Source organism: Hippopotamus amphibius, chromosome 4 (genome assembly GCF_030028045.1).
Source record: "Hippopotamus amphibius kiboko isolate mHipAmp2 chromosome 4, mHipAmp2.hap2, whole genome shotgun sequence".
In the NCBI taxonomy this organism is placed as follows: domain Eukaryota; kingdom Metazoa; phylum Chordata; class Mammalia; order Artiodactyla; family Hippopotamidae; genus Hippopotamus; species Hippopotamus amphibius.
Window position 1 is genome coordinate 86,653,400 of NC_080189.1, and position 17,152 is coordinate 86,670,551.

General features: G+C 44.6%; 2 protein-coding genes and 1 non-coding gene across 6 annotated transcripts in view; 2 read left to right on the top strand and 1 right to left on the bottom strand.

Annotated features, from left to right (window-relative positions):
* The window catches only part of RINT1 (RAD50 interactor 1), a 28,088-nt gene extending 26,106 nt beyond the window's left edge, over positions 1–1,982 (bottom strand). Inside the window, exons 1-2 of one of the 2 annotated variants that reach the window (XM_057732334.1) lie at positions 1,802–1,982; positions 1,283–1,328 (exon numbers count right to left, since the gene is read on the bottom strand). In XM_057732334.1, coding sequence (XP_057588317.1) covers positions 1,283–1,328; positions 1,802–1,843 — 88 coding nt within the window. In that variant the 5' untranslated portion in view covers positions 1,844–1,982. Of the gene's footprint in view, positions 1–1,282; positions 1,329–1,801 lie in introns of those variants that run through there. The other variant, XM_057732335.1, reaches the window with a different exon arrangement.
* The window catches only part of PUS7 (pseudouridine synthase 7), a 104,827-nt gene that overhangs the window by 38,417 nt on the left and 49,258 nt on the right, over positions 1–17,152 (top strand). The window contains exons 1-4 of one of the 3 annotated variants that reach the window (XM_057732340.1): positions 5,579–5,805; positions 15,071–15,497; positions 16,393–16,477; positions 16,611–16,712. In XM_057732340.1, coding sequence (XP_057588323.1) covers positions 15,103–15,497; positions 16,393–16,477; positions 16,611–16,712 — 582 coding nt within the window. In that variant the 5' untranslated portion in view covers positions 5,579–5,805; positions 15,071–15,102. Of the gene's footprint in view, positions 5,806–12,344; positions 12,452–15,070; positions 15,498–16,392; positions 16,478–16,610; positions 16,713–17,152 lie in introns of those variants that run through there. The other 2 variants (XM_057732339.1, XM_057732338.1) reach the window with 2 other exon arrangements.
* LOC130852719 (U6 spliceosomal RNA) lies at positions 7,344–7,450 on the top strand. Its single transcript, XR_009053446.1, has one exon. It is a non-coding gene; the product is annotated as a U6 spliceosomal RNA (small nuclear RNA).

The following is a 17,152-nucleotide window of genomic DNA, read 5'->3' on the forward strand; positions in this document are numbered from 1 at the left end:
TATGTGCAGAGGGAATGTTTTGTGAATGCTAAGCTTGCTGTAGCTTAGGAAGTAAATTCTATCTTCACTTTTTACAAAAAATTATACTCCTTTGATTTAACCATTTAAATGCAGCACAGTACATTCTTAGTCAAATGACATTCTTCAGAATGACACACTAGTGATGTGAGGCGGAGGGGAGGTGTTTAATGTCTCTCCTTTCCTCTGTTTTTGTAAAGAGCACTTCTTATTGCAAATAAATTGACCAAGCCACCAAAGGAGGGACAAAGTCTATGGCTCAGTGGCATCAAATTCCCAGGCATCTGATGGGGCAAAAGTGGAAAAGGAAAGGGTTTAACTTAATGATATGAGGTACTCTCAAGTCCTTTAAGGAAAAGGAGCTAAGTTGTGGCAGCTGTGACTGTCAAGTGCTATGAAGTACCCAGAGCTTTCTTTCTGAGGCAGATGGTAGCGACAGGCAATGTTAAGGGCAAGTCTAACTCCTAAAGACCGTATGATAACACTAGCACACTTTCTGATACAACTACTCATTCCCAGACTATTTGCCATGGTCAGAAGAACCAAAAACCCTCTGATGGAATAGCTGTTCCATGCTTCCCTCTTCCTCTCCCAGTAAATTTCAGTTTAAAAGCCCCTGAAGATTCCTTGACTTCCAAAAGCCTACCACACTTAGCTCATTAAAGTAAAATGCCCAATATCCACACCCCTGGCATATGCTCCTGTCTTAGGCAGGAAGTGGAGATATAGTGACCTTTTCCCTTTTCCTTGTCCAGTTCAAGATCCAGGAACCAAGTTATCTGTTGTGCTCTTCCCAAATCAATGTTTACTTGCAAATCCACTGACTTGTAAAGTACAACGAAACAATTATTCTTTGACTCCTTTGAATACAACCAAGGTGATGCTCATCTCTCCTAGATCATTAGCCCCTCCAAATGCCTGGTACTTAACAACTTGATGCTTCATTAAAATAACAGGCAAGCCCCAATTATTTTGAATCCAGTATGAAGGGGTCAGCACTTGGGGTGAAAATACACCAGTCCCTGCACTAGGTAGGGGTCAGGAAGTGCTCTTCTCCAAATCATCTATTTTACAATCTTGAAAGACAAAAATATGTGTATGATGATAATCAGTATTTAACACTATGCAAGCATATTGTACAGAAAGAAAGATGCTTCATCTAAAAGATAATAGGCTAAGACCCTTCTCAACGCAGACCCTCGAGGGGCCAAGTTTTAGAGAGAAGGCTGCGTAGATAGTGCTAAGGTGTTTCGAGTCTGCTTACTTTTCTCCTTGACGTTCTTCCTTTGGTCACCATTTTCAGAGCAGCACTAGAAGGAGAACAGGTGTGACAAACAAATTAAGACTTAAGTGATGGGTGGAACACAGGGTTCCCAGAGGGCATCCACTGGAAGACAAGGAGGTCCCAGAGACCCGTCCCTCTGGGGCCTTTCTGAGAGGCCAGGGTCTGGAGGTTCCATAAAGGGCCACCTCCCTGGGGCCATCACTGCCACCTCCCCAGGACCTCTGGAGTTACCCTGCCGGGCCTCCAGGGCCACCTCGCCAGAAAGATCTGTGTCATCTCACCGGGATCGTCAGAGCCACTGCATTGGGACCACCTCGCCCCGGAGGTCTAAGCCACCTCACCAGGGTTGCAAGGGCCATCTCCCCCGGGCCACGGCAACCGCGTCCCTAGGTGGCCAACCGCCAAGGCCACCTCACCGAGACACTCTCCCCTTGGGAAGTCTGTGCCATCTTACTGGGCCACCAGTGTTCCCTCCCCGGGCCACCAGGACCACCTCACCGGGGCTGCCGGCGCCTCGCCTATCTCGCCAGCCAGGAGCATCCTGCCTCCGCCTGAGTCCTCGGCTCCATGCGCAGCCAGCGTGGCCAGTGGACTCCGGCTCCGGCCAACGATCAGAGACCAGCTGAGCCCAGGAGATCGCAGCTCCAGGCGCCACGGCAACTTCCTGTGCTGTCTCTCTGGTTTCTTCCTCTCCTCCCAGAGAGGCCCCGCCCGCGCCGCCGCCGGCAGTGCGCGGTGGCTCCCCCTCTCGGCTGGGGGCCGGATCTCCCGCTCTGGAAGGAGAAAGGGGCGGGGAGGGGGAGGGGGCTGGAGGCCCTCCTCCATCCCTGGAAAACTTCCTTCAGCGCGTTGGGGTCGTTACTGACGGAGCTTGACGGTATCCCTCCCTCCACACCATAAGTTCAATATAAATCATTTCCACTTATATTTTAGATGATATCCCAGATGTTCTGAGAGTGTGAGGGGGCTTGTTGACTAATTTTAATGTAATTTCGTTCCAATGTCTTTATCTTTGGAACTTTCTTTTAAGGCTGATCAGAGTCAACTAGAGGTGACCCTCCAAATTCCTAACTGGAGGGTGCAGACCTGGTTGTAAACATTCCGGGCTTGATGAATGGAGGAAAAGGACTCAGCATCTAAGATACGCTTTACCCAATGCAGGGACCAAAGAAGTCTGTCCTTTGCCAGGGAGGAGGACTAGGAGTGGCAGCAAGGGCCAGGGATTTGCCAACTTCAAAAACAAACATGGAAGGTGGTACCATGGAGACTGAAGGAGGGGGGAAAGCAACCCTTAGAGAAAACAGAAACCATTCACTGAGGAGAAAACTTTATATCCTGAGACGTGTGACACCATTGCAACCATAAAACAATAACAGGCTACTATTTCAGAAGGAGCATTCAGAGACATATATTATATATATATATAGTAGCAGAAATAAAACCTTCAATGAAATGAAAACTTCAGTGAAAACGTTTATCTTCAAAAGTTGGAAGATAAATATTGGGAAATACCCTAGGGGAAAAAAAGCAAAAGGATAAAGTGATGAAAAATAGGAAAGAAAAACTAATAAAGTAGAGGACCACTTCAGGGGAATCAAAATCTGAAAAATAAGAATTCTAAAAGAAAAAGCCAACAGGAATTAGGGAAGTAGTCATCACCAACAAAATAATTCGAGAAAATTTCCCCAAACTAAAAGTCATGTGTTTCCAGATTGAAAGGGTCCCGCAGAGTGCCAAGCACAATGGATACAACTTGACTCATCCCAAGGTTTATTATTGTGAAACTGCAGAACGCTGGGGGCAAAAAAGACAACCCTAGGCTTCCAGAGAAAGCTAGAAAGACATGAGGACGAGTCTATCAGATTTCAAGAGGAAATTTATTTCAAACTGAAATTATATATGTGACTAGTAAAGCTACCAATCAAGTGTGGATAAAGAATAAAGAAATGTTCAGACAGTTGAGAAAATTTCCCTTTCATTTATTTCTCCTTTCTCAGTAAGCTACTGGAGTTGTGCTGCACTAAAATGAGGACTAAACAAAGAAAAAGAATACATGGGCTATAGGAAACAGAGAACATGATACAGGAGAAAAATAAAGTGGGAAGCCCTGAGGACAGCTGTGCACCAGACGTAGATGGTGCAGTTCAGAAGGCTCCAGAAAAGGCCCCTTCAGAAAGATGAGACTGATAGAACATCTCATCTCTCTGAATCTCTGGAGGGAGAGGTTTAAACAATTGTTAAGAAGGCAGGGCTTGGCTTAGTGATGAATGGTAAAACAAGTAAGATCACTATTAACTGCAAGGAAAACAAAAAGCTGAGGAGGAGAAGAGAAGTAATCATAGTATATTACTTTGTTCAAGATGTGAGTAATGTTTACCTAATCATAATAAACACAAATCTGTTTTTAAAGGCACAGTGTAACTATATTGGGCAGATAAAGGGATGGGAAATGTGGTGGGGTAGGGGAAAAGCTGGAGGAAAGAAGAAGAGCTAAACCCTCATTTTCCATTAAGTGAAGTGCCTAAACGTGACACATCAAGAAATAGCGATACAAACATTTTACACAGAGAAATTAAGGTAAATATCAATATAACCAGTTGAAAGAGGTGAAATGACTTTGTTTGAGGAAGGGGAAACAGGGAAGGGGTGGGGTGGGGTTACAGTCTCTGCTGTTTCATTGCAAGACTTAACAAGGTTTCTGCAGAATTATTTGACTCTAAATCACAGATATGTCTCACTCTGATAAAAATTTTAAAAATTAAAGGAGAAAAAAGATTGCTCTAAACCCAAATTTTTGCCTCTGAACAATTCACGTTCTGGTGAAGGATACAGACATGAAGATTAAGACTGAGTGCAGTAGGTTCAACAAGAGAAATGTTTGCAGTGACTGAGGGAGCACAGAAAACTACTATTTGGCAAATGGAGAGAGACATCTAAGGTGGACAAAATACTAGACAATAATAAAGATGAAACAAGAGATAAATTGTGTGCGCTAGACACTTAACAATCCTGAGTGCTGGAGTGGAGTTAAAAGCGGGATCCTAAATATTGTACATAATATAATTTTAAAGTCAAGGAGAACATTAAACTCAGAGGGAGTTGGAATGGGGAAGAAGTTTTGAACACTCCTGTGTTATTTTAACTATAAAATCCAATAAAGACCTGCCTTTTTGGAAAACAAAAAAACTAAAAATGCATATTTTACTTGGATATTGTCTAAGGCAGTTTAGGTTGAAATGCAAAAAGGGTAAGTTTTGACCATGGACCAAGTTACTGTCTAAAGAAAGGTGAACATTCTTTCCTTCATACATGTTTGTGAGGAGTTGGGCCATAATCTCAGAGAAGATACTTTTTTTTAAAGTACATTTGACCCTTGAACAGCATAAGTTTGAACTGCCTGGGTCCACTTATACAGATTTTTTTCAATAAATGCGTACTACAGTAATATGCCATCTGTGGTTAGTTGAATCTGTGGATGTGGAACTGCAGGTGCAAAGTGCTGACTATAAAGTTATACTTGGATTTTCAACTGGACAGAGAGTTGGTGACCCTAACCCCTGCATTGTTCAAGGGTCAACTGTACACAAAAATTAAAAGTTTAGACTGAATTTCTACTGTGTGGGTATAGTAAAAATATTTGCAGTTGCTGTCATTGGGAATTAACCGTGGTCTTTTCACTCCGGGGGCTCTCAGGTGGTCACACCTGGGCTTTGGCTGGGGTATATACCCAGAGGGGAACTGCTGTGTCACATGGTGATTATATTTTTAAATTTTTGAGCATGGAGGTCCAAGAACATGATTGTACATGCATCAGGGACAGAAAACTACCCAAAGTACTCAACTGAGGTGAATAATACCAGAGGAAGGCAGCATATAACGCAACCAGTCTGAGCGAATTACCTATAATCAGCCAGCCAGATTCCCACATGTAAACCCAGAATTTAAACACAAGTCTACCTCCATATGGAAAACCATATGGAGGTTGCTCAAAAATTTTCAATTATCACCACATGACGCAGCAATTCCCCTCTGCGTATACACCCCGGCCAAAGCCCAGGTGCGACCACCTGAGAGCTCCCGGAGTGAAAGGCCCACGGTGACCTCCAGCCTCGCACGGTGCGAGGCCAACGGGTGCAGGCGCGGGGCCTCCCGGGCGCCTCTGAGCGGGGGTGGGGGGAAGCGAGAGAGCTGCACCTTCTGCACGGCTCGCTGGGCGGGAGCCACGGGGGCGTGGCCGGCGGCGGAGGGCGCGCTCCGCCCCGGGGGAGGGTCCAGCCGGCAGCGGCGCGTCGTTGCGCCGCACGTGTGCGAGCCCGGCAGCTGCGAGTCCGCCGGAGTCCGGCGGGGGGCCGAGTGCCGACCGCGCTGGCTGCCTGTGCCGGGCCGCCCTCGCGGATGGTTCTTCCGAGCGGCCCTTGCTGCCGTCGCCCTCCCGCGCCCGGAGCAGCGCGCCCGCCTCTCCGTCGCCCGGCCCGCGCCGCGCGCTTGCCCTCAGGCCCCGGGTAAGTGTGCGGCCTCCCCTTAGCCGCCCGGGCTCCGCGGCCAGCCCTTGGCCCGGCGCCCCGGCCCGAAACCCCGCCGGGAGGGGCAGCGTGGAGCGGGGAGGCGTGCCGGCCGTGGTCTGAGCCCGCGGCGCGCTCGCGGCGCCACCATGACGGGTCGTGCCGGCGGGAGCGCGGCCGGAGCCCGGCGGGCGCTGCGCTCCGGGGGTTGCCGCCCCGTCCCGCGCCGTGCGCAGCGCCCTGCCCCCTCCCCGCGGCGTTGTCAGCCCGAGCATCCCGGTCCCACTCCTCCCTTTCTTTGCCCCTGAGGCTCCCTAAACGCTTCTTCCTCCCGGAAGAGAAAACCCGCCTTTATTCCGAAGCCTTTTACAGCTCCCGGACGCCGCCGAGCTAGTCTCCTACCAGGTCCAGCCCACGTGCTTTCGCCCCCTTATTTCTCTGTCACTGCAGCAGCGAGCCTACTACGTGCCAGGCGGGCGCTCAGGTGACTGCTTGTTTTGTGTACGTTTCCCAGTGCAGGAGCAAACAGGAGTTTTTCTCCGTCAGTGTTGAGCGAGCGGATGCAGGAGGTGCTGCTGGGCGTGTTGAGACTCATCTGCACGGTCTTTACCGCCAGCCTTGCACCGAGAGGTTTAAAAGTACACCCTCATTGCCTGGGTGTTAGCGCCTGCCAAGAAATAGGGTTTGGAGGGTTTAGTCTTTCAAATATTTGGTTCTGTTGTCAGATCAAATTTTTTTTTTTCATTCCGAAAATATAGGATTACTAAGGGCTTTTGTTTCAAGTCTTTAATCATCTGTGAGACAGGCATGCCCCACCACCTGGGGATACCTTGGCAATTGAGGAATCGGCCAAAAGCAGACTGTACAGTCACGCTGCAAAGGGAATGAATAGGCAATGATTTTCTTTAATCATTAGGCAAAGTAGCCAACAGTTCGTGTGTATTAATTTACAACTCCTTTTGAACGTATCTTTTGATAGAAGCTGGTGCAGTAGAGCTATTTAATAAATAAAACATGGATTTTGGCCCCAAGTAGGAGAGAGAAGTGACAGTCCAGCTGGCCTGTTGACTAAGTTTGCTCCTGCCTCGGGTTCTTTACAGGCACTGTTCTTGCTGCCCGGAACACACACACCTTTTCATGTGTAGTTCTTCCTTCAAGTCTTTGCTCACAAGGCACCTCCTTAGAGAGTTCACTAAAGAGCACCCCTCTTACTCTCACTGTCCTTACTTTGCTTGATTTGTGGCTCTTATGCATGTATGTTCTGAGATTGTTTTATTTTATTCTCTGATATGTAAGCTTAATGGGGTGGGAAATCTTCCTCTTTTCCCCAGAGCCTGAAACAGTGCCAGACGCACAAGAGGTGCTCAAAAAATATTTGTGAAATGAACAAATCTAATGGACTTCATGACTTCGCATATTAGAGTGAGCATAGTGTGTGTTCTGCCCTCAAGAGAGTGCTCTTTATTGTGAGAGCTGGAGGGATTCTTGATGGTTTGCGGAGGATGGAGGATAGATGCACTGAAAAACTGGAAGTTGTGGTGCTTGCTTCGGCAGCACATTTACTAGAATTGGAACGATACAGGGAAGGTTAGCATGGCCTCTGTGCAAGGATGACACCCAAATTCCTGAAGCGTTCCATATTAAAGAGAAAAAAAGGACTGGAGGTTGTGGAGGGTTTTGAAGTATGGATAAGATTAAGACTATTATGGCTCTTTTTTAGAAGTTCATTTTGCAGGAAGTAATGTTAAGGGTCTGTTAGTGTTTTTTTAAAATTTTGAAAATGCTGTGCTTTAGAAGAGGAAGCTTATTTTAATATCTTAATGAAAAGGACTTTTAAATACTGTTAAAATTGTGATATTTCTAATCCCGTTTGGCTTATTTGGAGTGGAAAAGAAACAAAACCTATTACTTGAGTATTCCCTCTAAAGAATTGTGTAGGACTTTGAGTTCATGGGTAAGTATCTTTAGATTTCATCTCTTCCTAGTGGTAGCATCAAGCTTCTGGTCTGTAAAGATTTTACTTGACATTTGAGATGCTTTCATTACTGTCATGGATAGTGTATTTATGCAGCATTATGTTTCTTAAATTTTTTTTTTAATTTTAAAATCATTTAAAAAACTCATAAAACTGGGCCCTTTACTCATCCCCATTTTTTTGAAAGCCAATCAGTTTTTACAGCTTTGAGGTAGAGGTTTGAATATGTATATTTGGATTTTCCTGAATGCAAAACTCATTCCTTTAGGGAAATCAAATGGGGGCAGTCAGGGTTGTTTTATCTTTCTGGTTGAATTCTTCTCAACCTCTTTGATGTTTACATGATCCTGTCTCTCTCTCATTTAAAAATTATATTTCATGTCAATCTTCTCTTTTGTGTAGTTTCTGCTTAAGAAAATGATATGGATATGAATTCTGCCTCCCCTAGTCCAGAAGTTTGCACAGCTGTTATAGTAGATATGTTCTCAGCTTCTAGGTCTACAGACAGAACTTAGCAAAATATATATTGTAATTTATAATCACTCGTGCCATATATACTTTAATAATTAATGTCTGTGTTAGGGCGGTTGGCTAAAACTAATGGAAAGTATACTTTTGTTTAATGAGCCTGTCTTTGCAATTAAATGTAACAAGGAAAAGAGATCAGGCAAGTGTCCACAAGACTGCCAAAAAATAGTAAAGGCGTGTTTATTTGGTGCTCTTGGCGGTGCTTTGAGGGTCCCTTAAAATTAAGTGGTGTTTGAAGGAGAAAGCTATGTTTAATCATTAGCCCAGAGAACAAAAGAAGCATCAGAAGCTTTCTTTTTTTCCCAGACTCAGCAATACAGTTCTGCGGTGGAAACCATCCCTAATAAATATTAATGACCAACAGTGGAATAGCAACAGCTAATACACACCTTTGACCAAGTCATCATTTTTCAGCTTTACAGAGAAAGGAAAGAGAGGTGACCCACTTGGTAAATGGCAAAACCTAGATCACACTCCAAGTCATGTGCCCAAACTGCTGCTCACTAAGCAAGAGTTGAAACTAGTGGTTAATACTTCAGATCCACGATCTCTTAATATTCTTGTTCCAGGGATGTTAGGTGTAACAACGCTGTCCTAAACCTTCTAGAATTTCATTCACATAGGGGAGAGTGAGGAGATGGAGCAGGGCCTGTATTTTTGGCTTAGGTAACTGGTAGTTTGTTGGTAACATTCCTTGAGGTGAGAGGTGCAATTTAAAAGAAGTACATTTGTGGTGGGAAATGATGAGATCACTTTGGGGCATGTTGAATTTGACGTTTGATTCTACCTCTTTCTAGCTGTGTGGGCTAGAGCAAGATACTCTCTGGGTTTCAGTTTTTTAGTAGCTAAAGTGGGAATAATAATGACGCCTAAGTCATAGGGCTGAAGTGAGGCTTGAATGAGCTCACTGTACGCTCTCATTGTTTAGCTGTTGTTACGATTGCCTTGGACCCCTGAGTAAACCAGGGAGTTGGAGATGGGTCTTGACTGGAAAATTTGGGAATGAGAAGGGAACAGGACTGGGGAAGGAACCTGAGGAAGCCCAAATTTAAGCAGCAGGTTGAGCAGGAGAGGAAAAGAGCACCTAGAGAGGCAGGAGAAAAGCACAGAATAGAAGCCAGATCTTCCACCAGAAGGTGAGTTCCACGCTGGTGCAGCATTTATTTGATTCGCTGGGGTGTTGCCTGTGGTGCCTGGAATAACCGCTGGTGCAGAGGTGCATGGTGAGTTAGTATGGAGGGAATGGAGTGCAGGGACCAGGAGTGAGTTAGTATGAAAATGAGTCTGGACTTTGGACTTCCCTTCAGAGGGTTGCAGTTGCAGGGGAATGGTTATAATGAGTCTTGAATGTGCTGGAAGGAGGTGTGTCTGTCCCAGGATCCCTGTCTTTCTTTTGTGAATGGCACCCAGAACTTGGAGAGGACCCTGGAGGAAGTCCCCTCACCTGGCGGTGTCTTCTCTAGCAGCAGCCAGGAGCACAGATGGAGACAGTAGGATTGGTACTTGGTTGAGGTTTAGCAAGGATCGTGCAGCAGGGCTAGTGAGCAAGAGTGTTGAGTATTGCTTAGGAGTTAGGAGTTTTTGAGGTTTGGGGCACTTGAAAAAATGAAGATGGAAGAGGTGGTATCTTGGGACAGCAGATCTCAGTGTGTTTGAAGAACCGGTGATGAGAGAGAGGGAGCAGTAGAGCTGGAAAGAGTGGTGGTTTGATGAGAATAGAAGAATTAGTGTATCTTTTTACACCTTGAACTTTTATTTTTATTATAACAAATTTCAAACATGCAAAGTAGAGAGAATGATGTGATGACATCCCCATATTCCTATCTCCCATTGTTGTTTCAACAATTATCAACTCATGGCCAGTCTTGTTTTAAATCTATACCCCACTCCACTTCCATTCACCACTGGTAAATTATTTTGAAACAAAGTCCAGCCTTCATATCTTTTGAACCATAAAGATTTCAGTCTGTATCTCTAAAACGTAAAGATTCTATTTTTAAATGTAACCACAATGATATTATTGTACCTTAAAACGTTGGCCATACTATCGTTTGTAAAATTTAATTAATTAATTAATATTTTATTTTGCCGATGTTGGGTCTTCGTTATGGCACGTGGGATCGTTGTTGTGGCTCGCGGGCCCTTCGCTCTGAGGTCTGGGCTTCTCGCTAGTTGTGGCATGCAGGTTTTCTCTTCTCTAGTTGTGGCGCATGGACTCCAGGGCGCATGGGCTCTGTAGTTGTGGTGCCCGGGCTGCAGAGTGCATGGGCTCTCCAGTTGAGGCACGCAGGCTCAGTAGTTGTGGTGCGAGGGCTTAGTTGCCCCGTGGCATGTGGGATCTTAATTCCCCTACCAGGGATCAGACCCACATCCCCTGCATTGCAGGACGGATTCTTTACCGCTGGGCCACCAGGAAAGTCCCTGACTGTACTAACTTAATGTAATCAAATATCGCCACTGTTTCAATATACCTGATTGTCTTATAAATACTTTTTTTAACAGTTGATTTGTTTAAACCTGAATTCAAAGCAGGATCCATCCGTTGCATTTCTTTATAGGTTTATGCGTACATTCACCTTTCCTCTTTTCCCTCTTGCTGTTTATTAGTTGAAGGACTGTCTTGGTCCTTGTTGAGTTTTCCCAGGTCAGACTTTTGCTGACTGCTTCCCCATGGTGGTGTTTAGCATCTTCTGTCCCTGTGTGCCATCTAAACTAGTAGCTAGAGATAGAGTTTCAGTCAGTGAGAACTTCATAGTTAGTAGCATGTCCTTTCAGGGGCCTGTAGTGTCTGGTTGTCTCTTTTTTGTGATGTTAGCGGCCATTAATGTCATTGCCCAGGTCCAGTATTTCATTAGGGAATTCCTACTTAGTGTGTCTGATCACTGTAGATGGGGAACAGTTTCAGCACCTGTTTCAAGAATTCCTCAAAATATCTGTTGATGCCTGTTATACCTCTCTGGATTCTCTGGCAGGTACAAAAGAATTACTATCCTCAAAGAATCTGTAGACCTCTTGAGGGACGACAGGGGACTAGCATTTATTTAGTTTCTACTGTGGCCAGCCACTCTGTTTCTCATTTAATCTCCACTACAGTCCTATGAAGCACATATTCCTGTTTTACAGCTGAAGAGAGGCTTGGAGAGGTTAAGTAATTTACTCAGACCAGTTACACAGCTAGAAAGTGGTGAGGGAGAACATGGTTTTTGGGTGTCCACATGGGTAGAGCAGGTGAAGGGAGGTAAAATGGGAAGACATGGCCTTAATAGAAAGGAAGGCATGGGAGTCAGGGCTCATGGTCTTCCGATGAGTCTTAAAGGACAGGTGAGACCAGGGTGATCTGAATAGGTGTGGAGGACCACCCACGGGAGAGAACTCATGAGCAGTCAGACTGGGAATGGACACCTATAGGGGCTGGGCCTGAGTTGGAGGTGTGTGTGGAGGATAGGGGCACATGGCGTTGGATGATGGACGCCGCCAAAGCAGGATGGAGCAAGGCAAGTAATTGGTGTTTCCGTCAAGGCTTATGGCCATCAGGCTGTTGAGAAGGAAGCTGATGAGTCCTCTGCATACTGGGAGGGAGGTAGATGTCCTGCTGACCATACAGTCTGAGACCAGCTGTGGATGTGGCTGTTACTGGCGGTGCTCTCCTCCCTGCCCGCGAGCACAGGACTCGGCAAGGGTATCTCAATCTCCTGGTAGATCCTGTCATGCCAGCTGGGAACCTTGTGAGGATTTTTTGTTTTTGTTTTTTCTAGAGATGTCTTTATTGGCCAGCAGGCTGCTGGGGTTGGGGTGGGGGCGGGGAGGTGAAGAGAGAGGAATGGCTGGCCCGGGGTTGTAGGTGGTTGAGAACTCGCCTAGGTAGTGGTCGATCGTCTCAGGCTTGATTTCCACCGTTGTAGGTCTTGTTGTTGTAGACGCCCACCATCTCGGGGCAGGATGATCACGGCGCACAGGTGCATCTTCACCACCTGGGGCTTCTTCGTGGGCAGCGCATCCTTCTTGGTCTTGCGCAGACACTGCTGCACCGATGCTGCCCCCTGCAGCCCGCGGTTCCTCGTCAGCGGTTCACAGGCTGTGTCCAGCCCCTGGTTGAGGGCCACGCCGTCGTTGGGGCATTGGGGAGCCATTGCGGGTTTGGGGGTAAGAGTATGTGTGACACAATGTCATAAGTGGCCATGGGATGTCTCCCAGGTGCCAGCAACACCATAGGACTGTATGTGCGCGTGTCTGCTCCCATCCCCCATGCCTCTTCCGGGGTCCCCATGCCAGGAAGAGCTCCCCTTATCCTCTCAATTCCCCAAGACAGAAAACCTGAGTCATCCTGTAGTGTTTCCTCTGTCCTCCCGCATTTGTCACCCAGTCCTGTCTGCACCACCTCCTAAGTGTCCCTGAAACCACCCCTCCTTTCTGTCACTCTTGCCTCAGCCTTAGATCATATTGTACTAATTTCTTACCTCAATTGGCATTTTACCTAATCTCCCAGACTAACCCCGGTGTTTCTCTACGGAGGATGCCACGAAATCTCTCTGACTTATGAATCAGGTGATGATTTGGTTTTTCAGATATAATTCCCTCCGTTCAGCCTGGTGTGGCTTCCGCCAGCTCCCCAGCTTTAACTCCAGGCTCTCTCCTTGTGTGTTTTACCCACTGGGATGTGTGTCCAGCTGGGTGGGTTTCCTCCAGCGCTCCGCATGCTGTGGTGCCTCTGTGCCTCTGCGCCTGCTGAACTACCTTCCTCCCCCTTTTTGCTCAGCCTCTCTCTTACTCGCTCCCCAAAGCTTGGCTCAGGTGTTCACATCTAGTCTTTTCAGACACCCTCACCACCAATGCCCCCTGAGGTCTTCTGTATGTTCCCATCTCGAGTAAGCCCTGGGCCCTGTCTGCCTCCCTCAGTGGTCTGCAGCCTCTGAGGGCAGTTTTGTTGATATAAGATGAGAATGAAATAGCATTGGCATCTCATAAAGCAGCATTCTTTTTTACTATAGCTTGCTTAGAACACAAAGGATAAGTGCTTTTTTACTTGAATTAGAGGTAATTTTGTATAACTAGTTGCAGTCTACTTCCGGTTTCTTCCGGTTTCTTGGTTTCTTCCATTTTCGGTCTTTCTTTTGTTTTCTTTTCTTTCTTTCTTTCTTTTGTTGTTAAAAGGAAATTGTTTTTACTGACATTTTTCTCTGCCCTTTCCCTTTTTTTCTTTTGTAGCCATCATGATCCTGTTTTCCTTTCACTTTTTACTTTTCTTTCCATTCTTGATTTTTGACAGTGAGGCAAGATCAAATATGGATTCTTAAAATTTAGTTCATCATCATTATTCTGCTGTAGTTGCTTCTGTAGATGGGCTTCTTGTGAACTAAGCCTTGGAGGACCAGAATATTCTGTTCATTTATGTTCTTTATGTTTACCAAGTTTGTATGTTAATTTTAGCATCTCCCTACATAATTAATGTAGGGAAAAGCTTTATCCTTATTTCACCAAGAACATCAAATAAGATCAAATTAGACAGGCACTTGCGGTCTTAGATAAATGTGTGCTCCGCACTGGGAAGTGTGTATGACTTCCTAGACTTTTGCTCAGTACACTGTGTACAGGCCAGTTAAATGATAGTCTGTATTTTTTAAATTGTGGCAAAATACACATAACATCATTCTAACGGTTTTTGTTTTGTTTTGTTTTTACCGTTTTTAAATGTACAGTTCAGTAGTGTTAAGTACATACACACTGTGCAACCAATATGTAGAGCTCTTTTTCATCTTGCAGAACTGAAACTCTATACTTGTTAAACAGCTCCCCATTCTCTTTGTGTGTGTGTGTTTTTAAGTTATTATTTATTTATTTATTTATTGGCTGCGTTGGGTCTTTGTTGCTGCATATGGGCTTTTCTCTAGTTACGACAAGCAGGGGCTACTCTTCACTGTGGTGCATGGACTCCTGATTGCGGTGGCTTCTCATGTTGTGGAGCACAGGCTCTAGGCTCGTGGGCTTCAATAGTTGTGGCATGTGGGCTCAGTAATTATGGCGTTTGGGCTCTAGAGCACAGGCTCAGTAGTTGTGGCACATGGGCTTAGTTGCTCTGCAGCGTGTGGGATCTTCCCGGACTAGGGATTGAACCCATGTCCCCTGCACTGGCAGGCGGAATCTTAACCACTGCACCACCAGGGAAGTCCCTCTCCTAGTTTTAAAATATATATATATATGGCATGGTATGAGTATGCTTTCTTGTCAATAAATTTATTTATAAACTTTTAATTTAATCGGCTTTTCAAAAAGATAACAATATACACGAAGCAAAAATCAGATGATACAACTGAGATATTCAGTAAAAACAAGTCTCCCTGCTGTCCCCAGCCACCTATACCCTATCCTAGAAGTAACAACCTTTCCCAGTTTCTTTTCATGTTGTTTCTACATGTTCAGTTTATGTACCCAGATGTCATTGTTCTTTTTTTTTTTTTAATGTAAAAGCATTGAGATGAGAATCCTTACAGTTAAAACTAAGCACTTTCTTAATTATTTTCTTAGGATAATCCCTGAAAGTAGTATTTCTGGGTCAAAAGGCATCCATATTTTTAATGCTTTTGATGTCAAATTCCCTGCAGAAATGTTGTGCCATTTTTCTATGCCACTAAAAGTATTTTTGGAAGAATTATTTTAATAAATGATATTTAGGAACCTAGGAACAAAGTTAACTGCCTCTGTTTGCTGAAACCCAATTCTTCATAGAAGTGATTATTACTGCCTACTCTCTCTTCCTTCTAAAAGGTTCTCTTAAATGTTTTCTTGGATCCCTGAAAATGGAGATGACAGAAATAACTGGTGTGTCATTGAAACGGGGGTCCCTTGCCATTGAAGATAGTGACATTGTGGCCCCAGCCGAGGAGGCAAAGAGACAGAAGGTCTCAGAATGCTGTCCAACCAAAGGTCAAGACGGGCTAGAGAACAACTCTCTACCCAGTAGTGAAAAGGTGCCTGGGCCACCCGAAACTGCCAGAGAGGGTAAAAAAAATTCTGACCCTCAGTCAGAGGAAGAGGAAGAGGAGGAGGAAGATGGCCTTTCAGAGCGGGGTGAGGAGGAGGAAGAAGCAGAGAGCTTTGCGGACATGATGAAGCACGGGCTCACCGAGTTGGATGTAGGCATCACCAAGTTTGTAAGTTCTCACCAAGGATTCTCAGGAATCTTAAAAGAAAGGTATGTTTCATTTACATATCAAGTTACTTTGGTTATATTAGTTCTTTTCTTTAGAAAGAAATCAGCAGTCTATTCTTCCATTTAGCTTCCTGTCCCTAAGGATTGTTCACAGTGATGGTCAGTGAAGAATAGGATGAAGGAAAGCTGCCGGGATGAGTAAATGAAACTATTTGCAGATAAAATGAGTAAATAACAATAATTTCCTCCTGTGGCATGCCTTGTTAATAATGTGGATGGGTGCTCTTTATTTCCTTAAAATACATTACTTTAAATGGTTTCAAGTTTTCCCTTGAGTTGATCTTAAAATCTTAAACTCTTTCACCTGAATGGGGCACATCTGCAGGAGAAAGAAGGTGGACTTTGGAGCCAGGTAGATCTGGGTGTGAATCCAGGTCAGCCACTTCATAGTTACTTAACTCCTCGGAACCTCAGTATCCTTGTCCAAAAAAATGGGTCATGATTCTACCTGGGGATTGTTGAGAGGACTTTAAATGATGTGTGTAAAGTGTTTAGCATAAAGGTAAGCTTCCGCGTGGTTCATGGGAGATATACTGGCTTCTGATTTAACTAAATTTATTGTGTTTTATGATTGACTTTAGCGTGTACTGTTTGTATAATCATAGGGCAACATTAATAAGCTTTGATTTAGACATTTTTCTGGAAGAATATTCTAGAAGTTCAGAGGGTCTTTTCTGTACATTCTGATATCAAGCCAAGGTGTGGCTTCGAATTCATTGTGAAATCAGAAAAAAATAACTTCATGACTTTGCACTGAAAGTTTTTATTTTTAATCCCTTTTACACAATAATTAAGCTTACTATTGAGAAACTTTCTCCTAAAATGAAAAGGCAGAAAAATGTCAATGCTCTGAGAGTTTGCATTTTCTTTTCCTCAGGTACTCTGACTTCATTGTTCATGAAATAGGAAAAGATGGACGGATCAGCCATTTGAGTGACTTGTCTGTCCCAGTAGATGAAGAGGTAGGAGCAGCTCTCTAGCAAAAGTCACCTTCTGTATAAAAATAGCGTTTCTTGGAGATCATAGAAATATAGAGCTTTGACAGCCTTGAATTCTGTGTGTGACTCACTGGGAGTTCTCATGGTTGTTTTAAAGGATCCTTCAGAAGATGTATTTACGGTTTTAACAGCTGAAGAAAAGCAGCGTTTAGAAGAGCTCCAGCTTTTTAAAAATAAGGAAACCAGTGTTGCCATCGAGGTAAGTAGTACAAAAATATATGAAAAGTTCTTTTAGAGTTTTGTTGTTGTTGCTTTTTTAAAATATTAATTAATTTATTTATTATATATGTATGCATGCACGCATGCATGCTGCACCAGTCTTAGTTGCAGCACATGGGGTCTTTAGTTGGGGCATGCAGGATCCAGTTCCCTGACCAAGGATCAAACTCGGGCCCCCTACATTGGGAGCATGGAGTCTTACCCACTGGACTACCAGGGAGGTCCCCGGGGTTTTAATTGCTTCTTTTTGGGTGGATGTTAATGAGTGTCTTTTGAAAAAATTGCAATAGTTAACAAAAGGATGGCCTTGCCCTGTATGATCTAAAAGAGTATTGATTGCACTAAAAATGTTTGTATCGGTGGCAGATAACCAGTATCCAGATAAGCTATGGCCAAAAAAAAAAAAAGTTATGTTTTTGC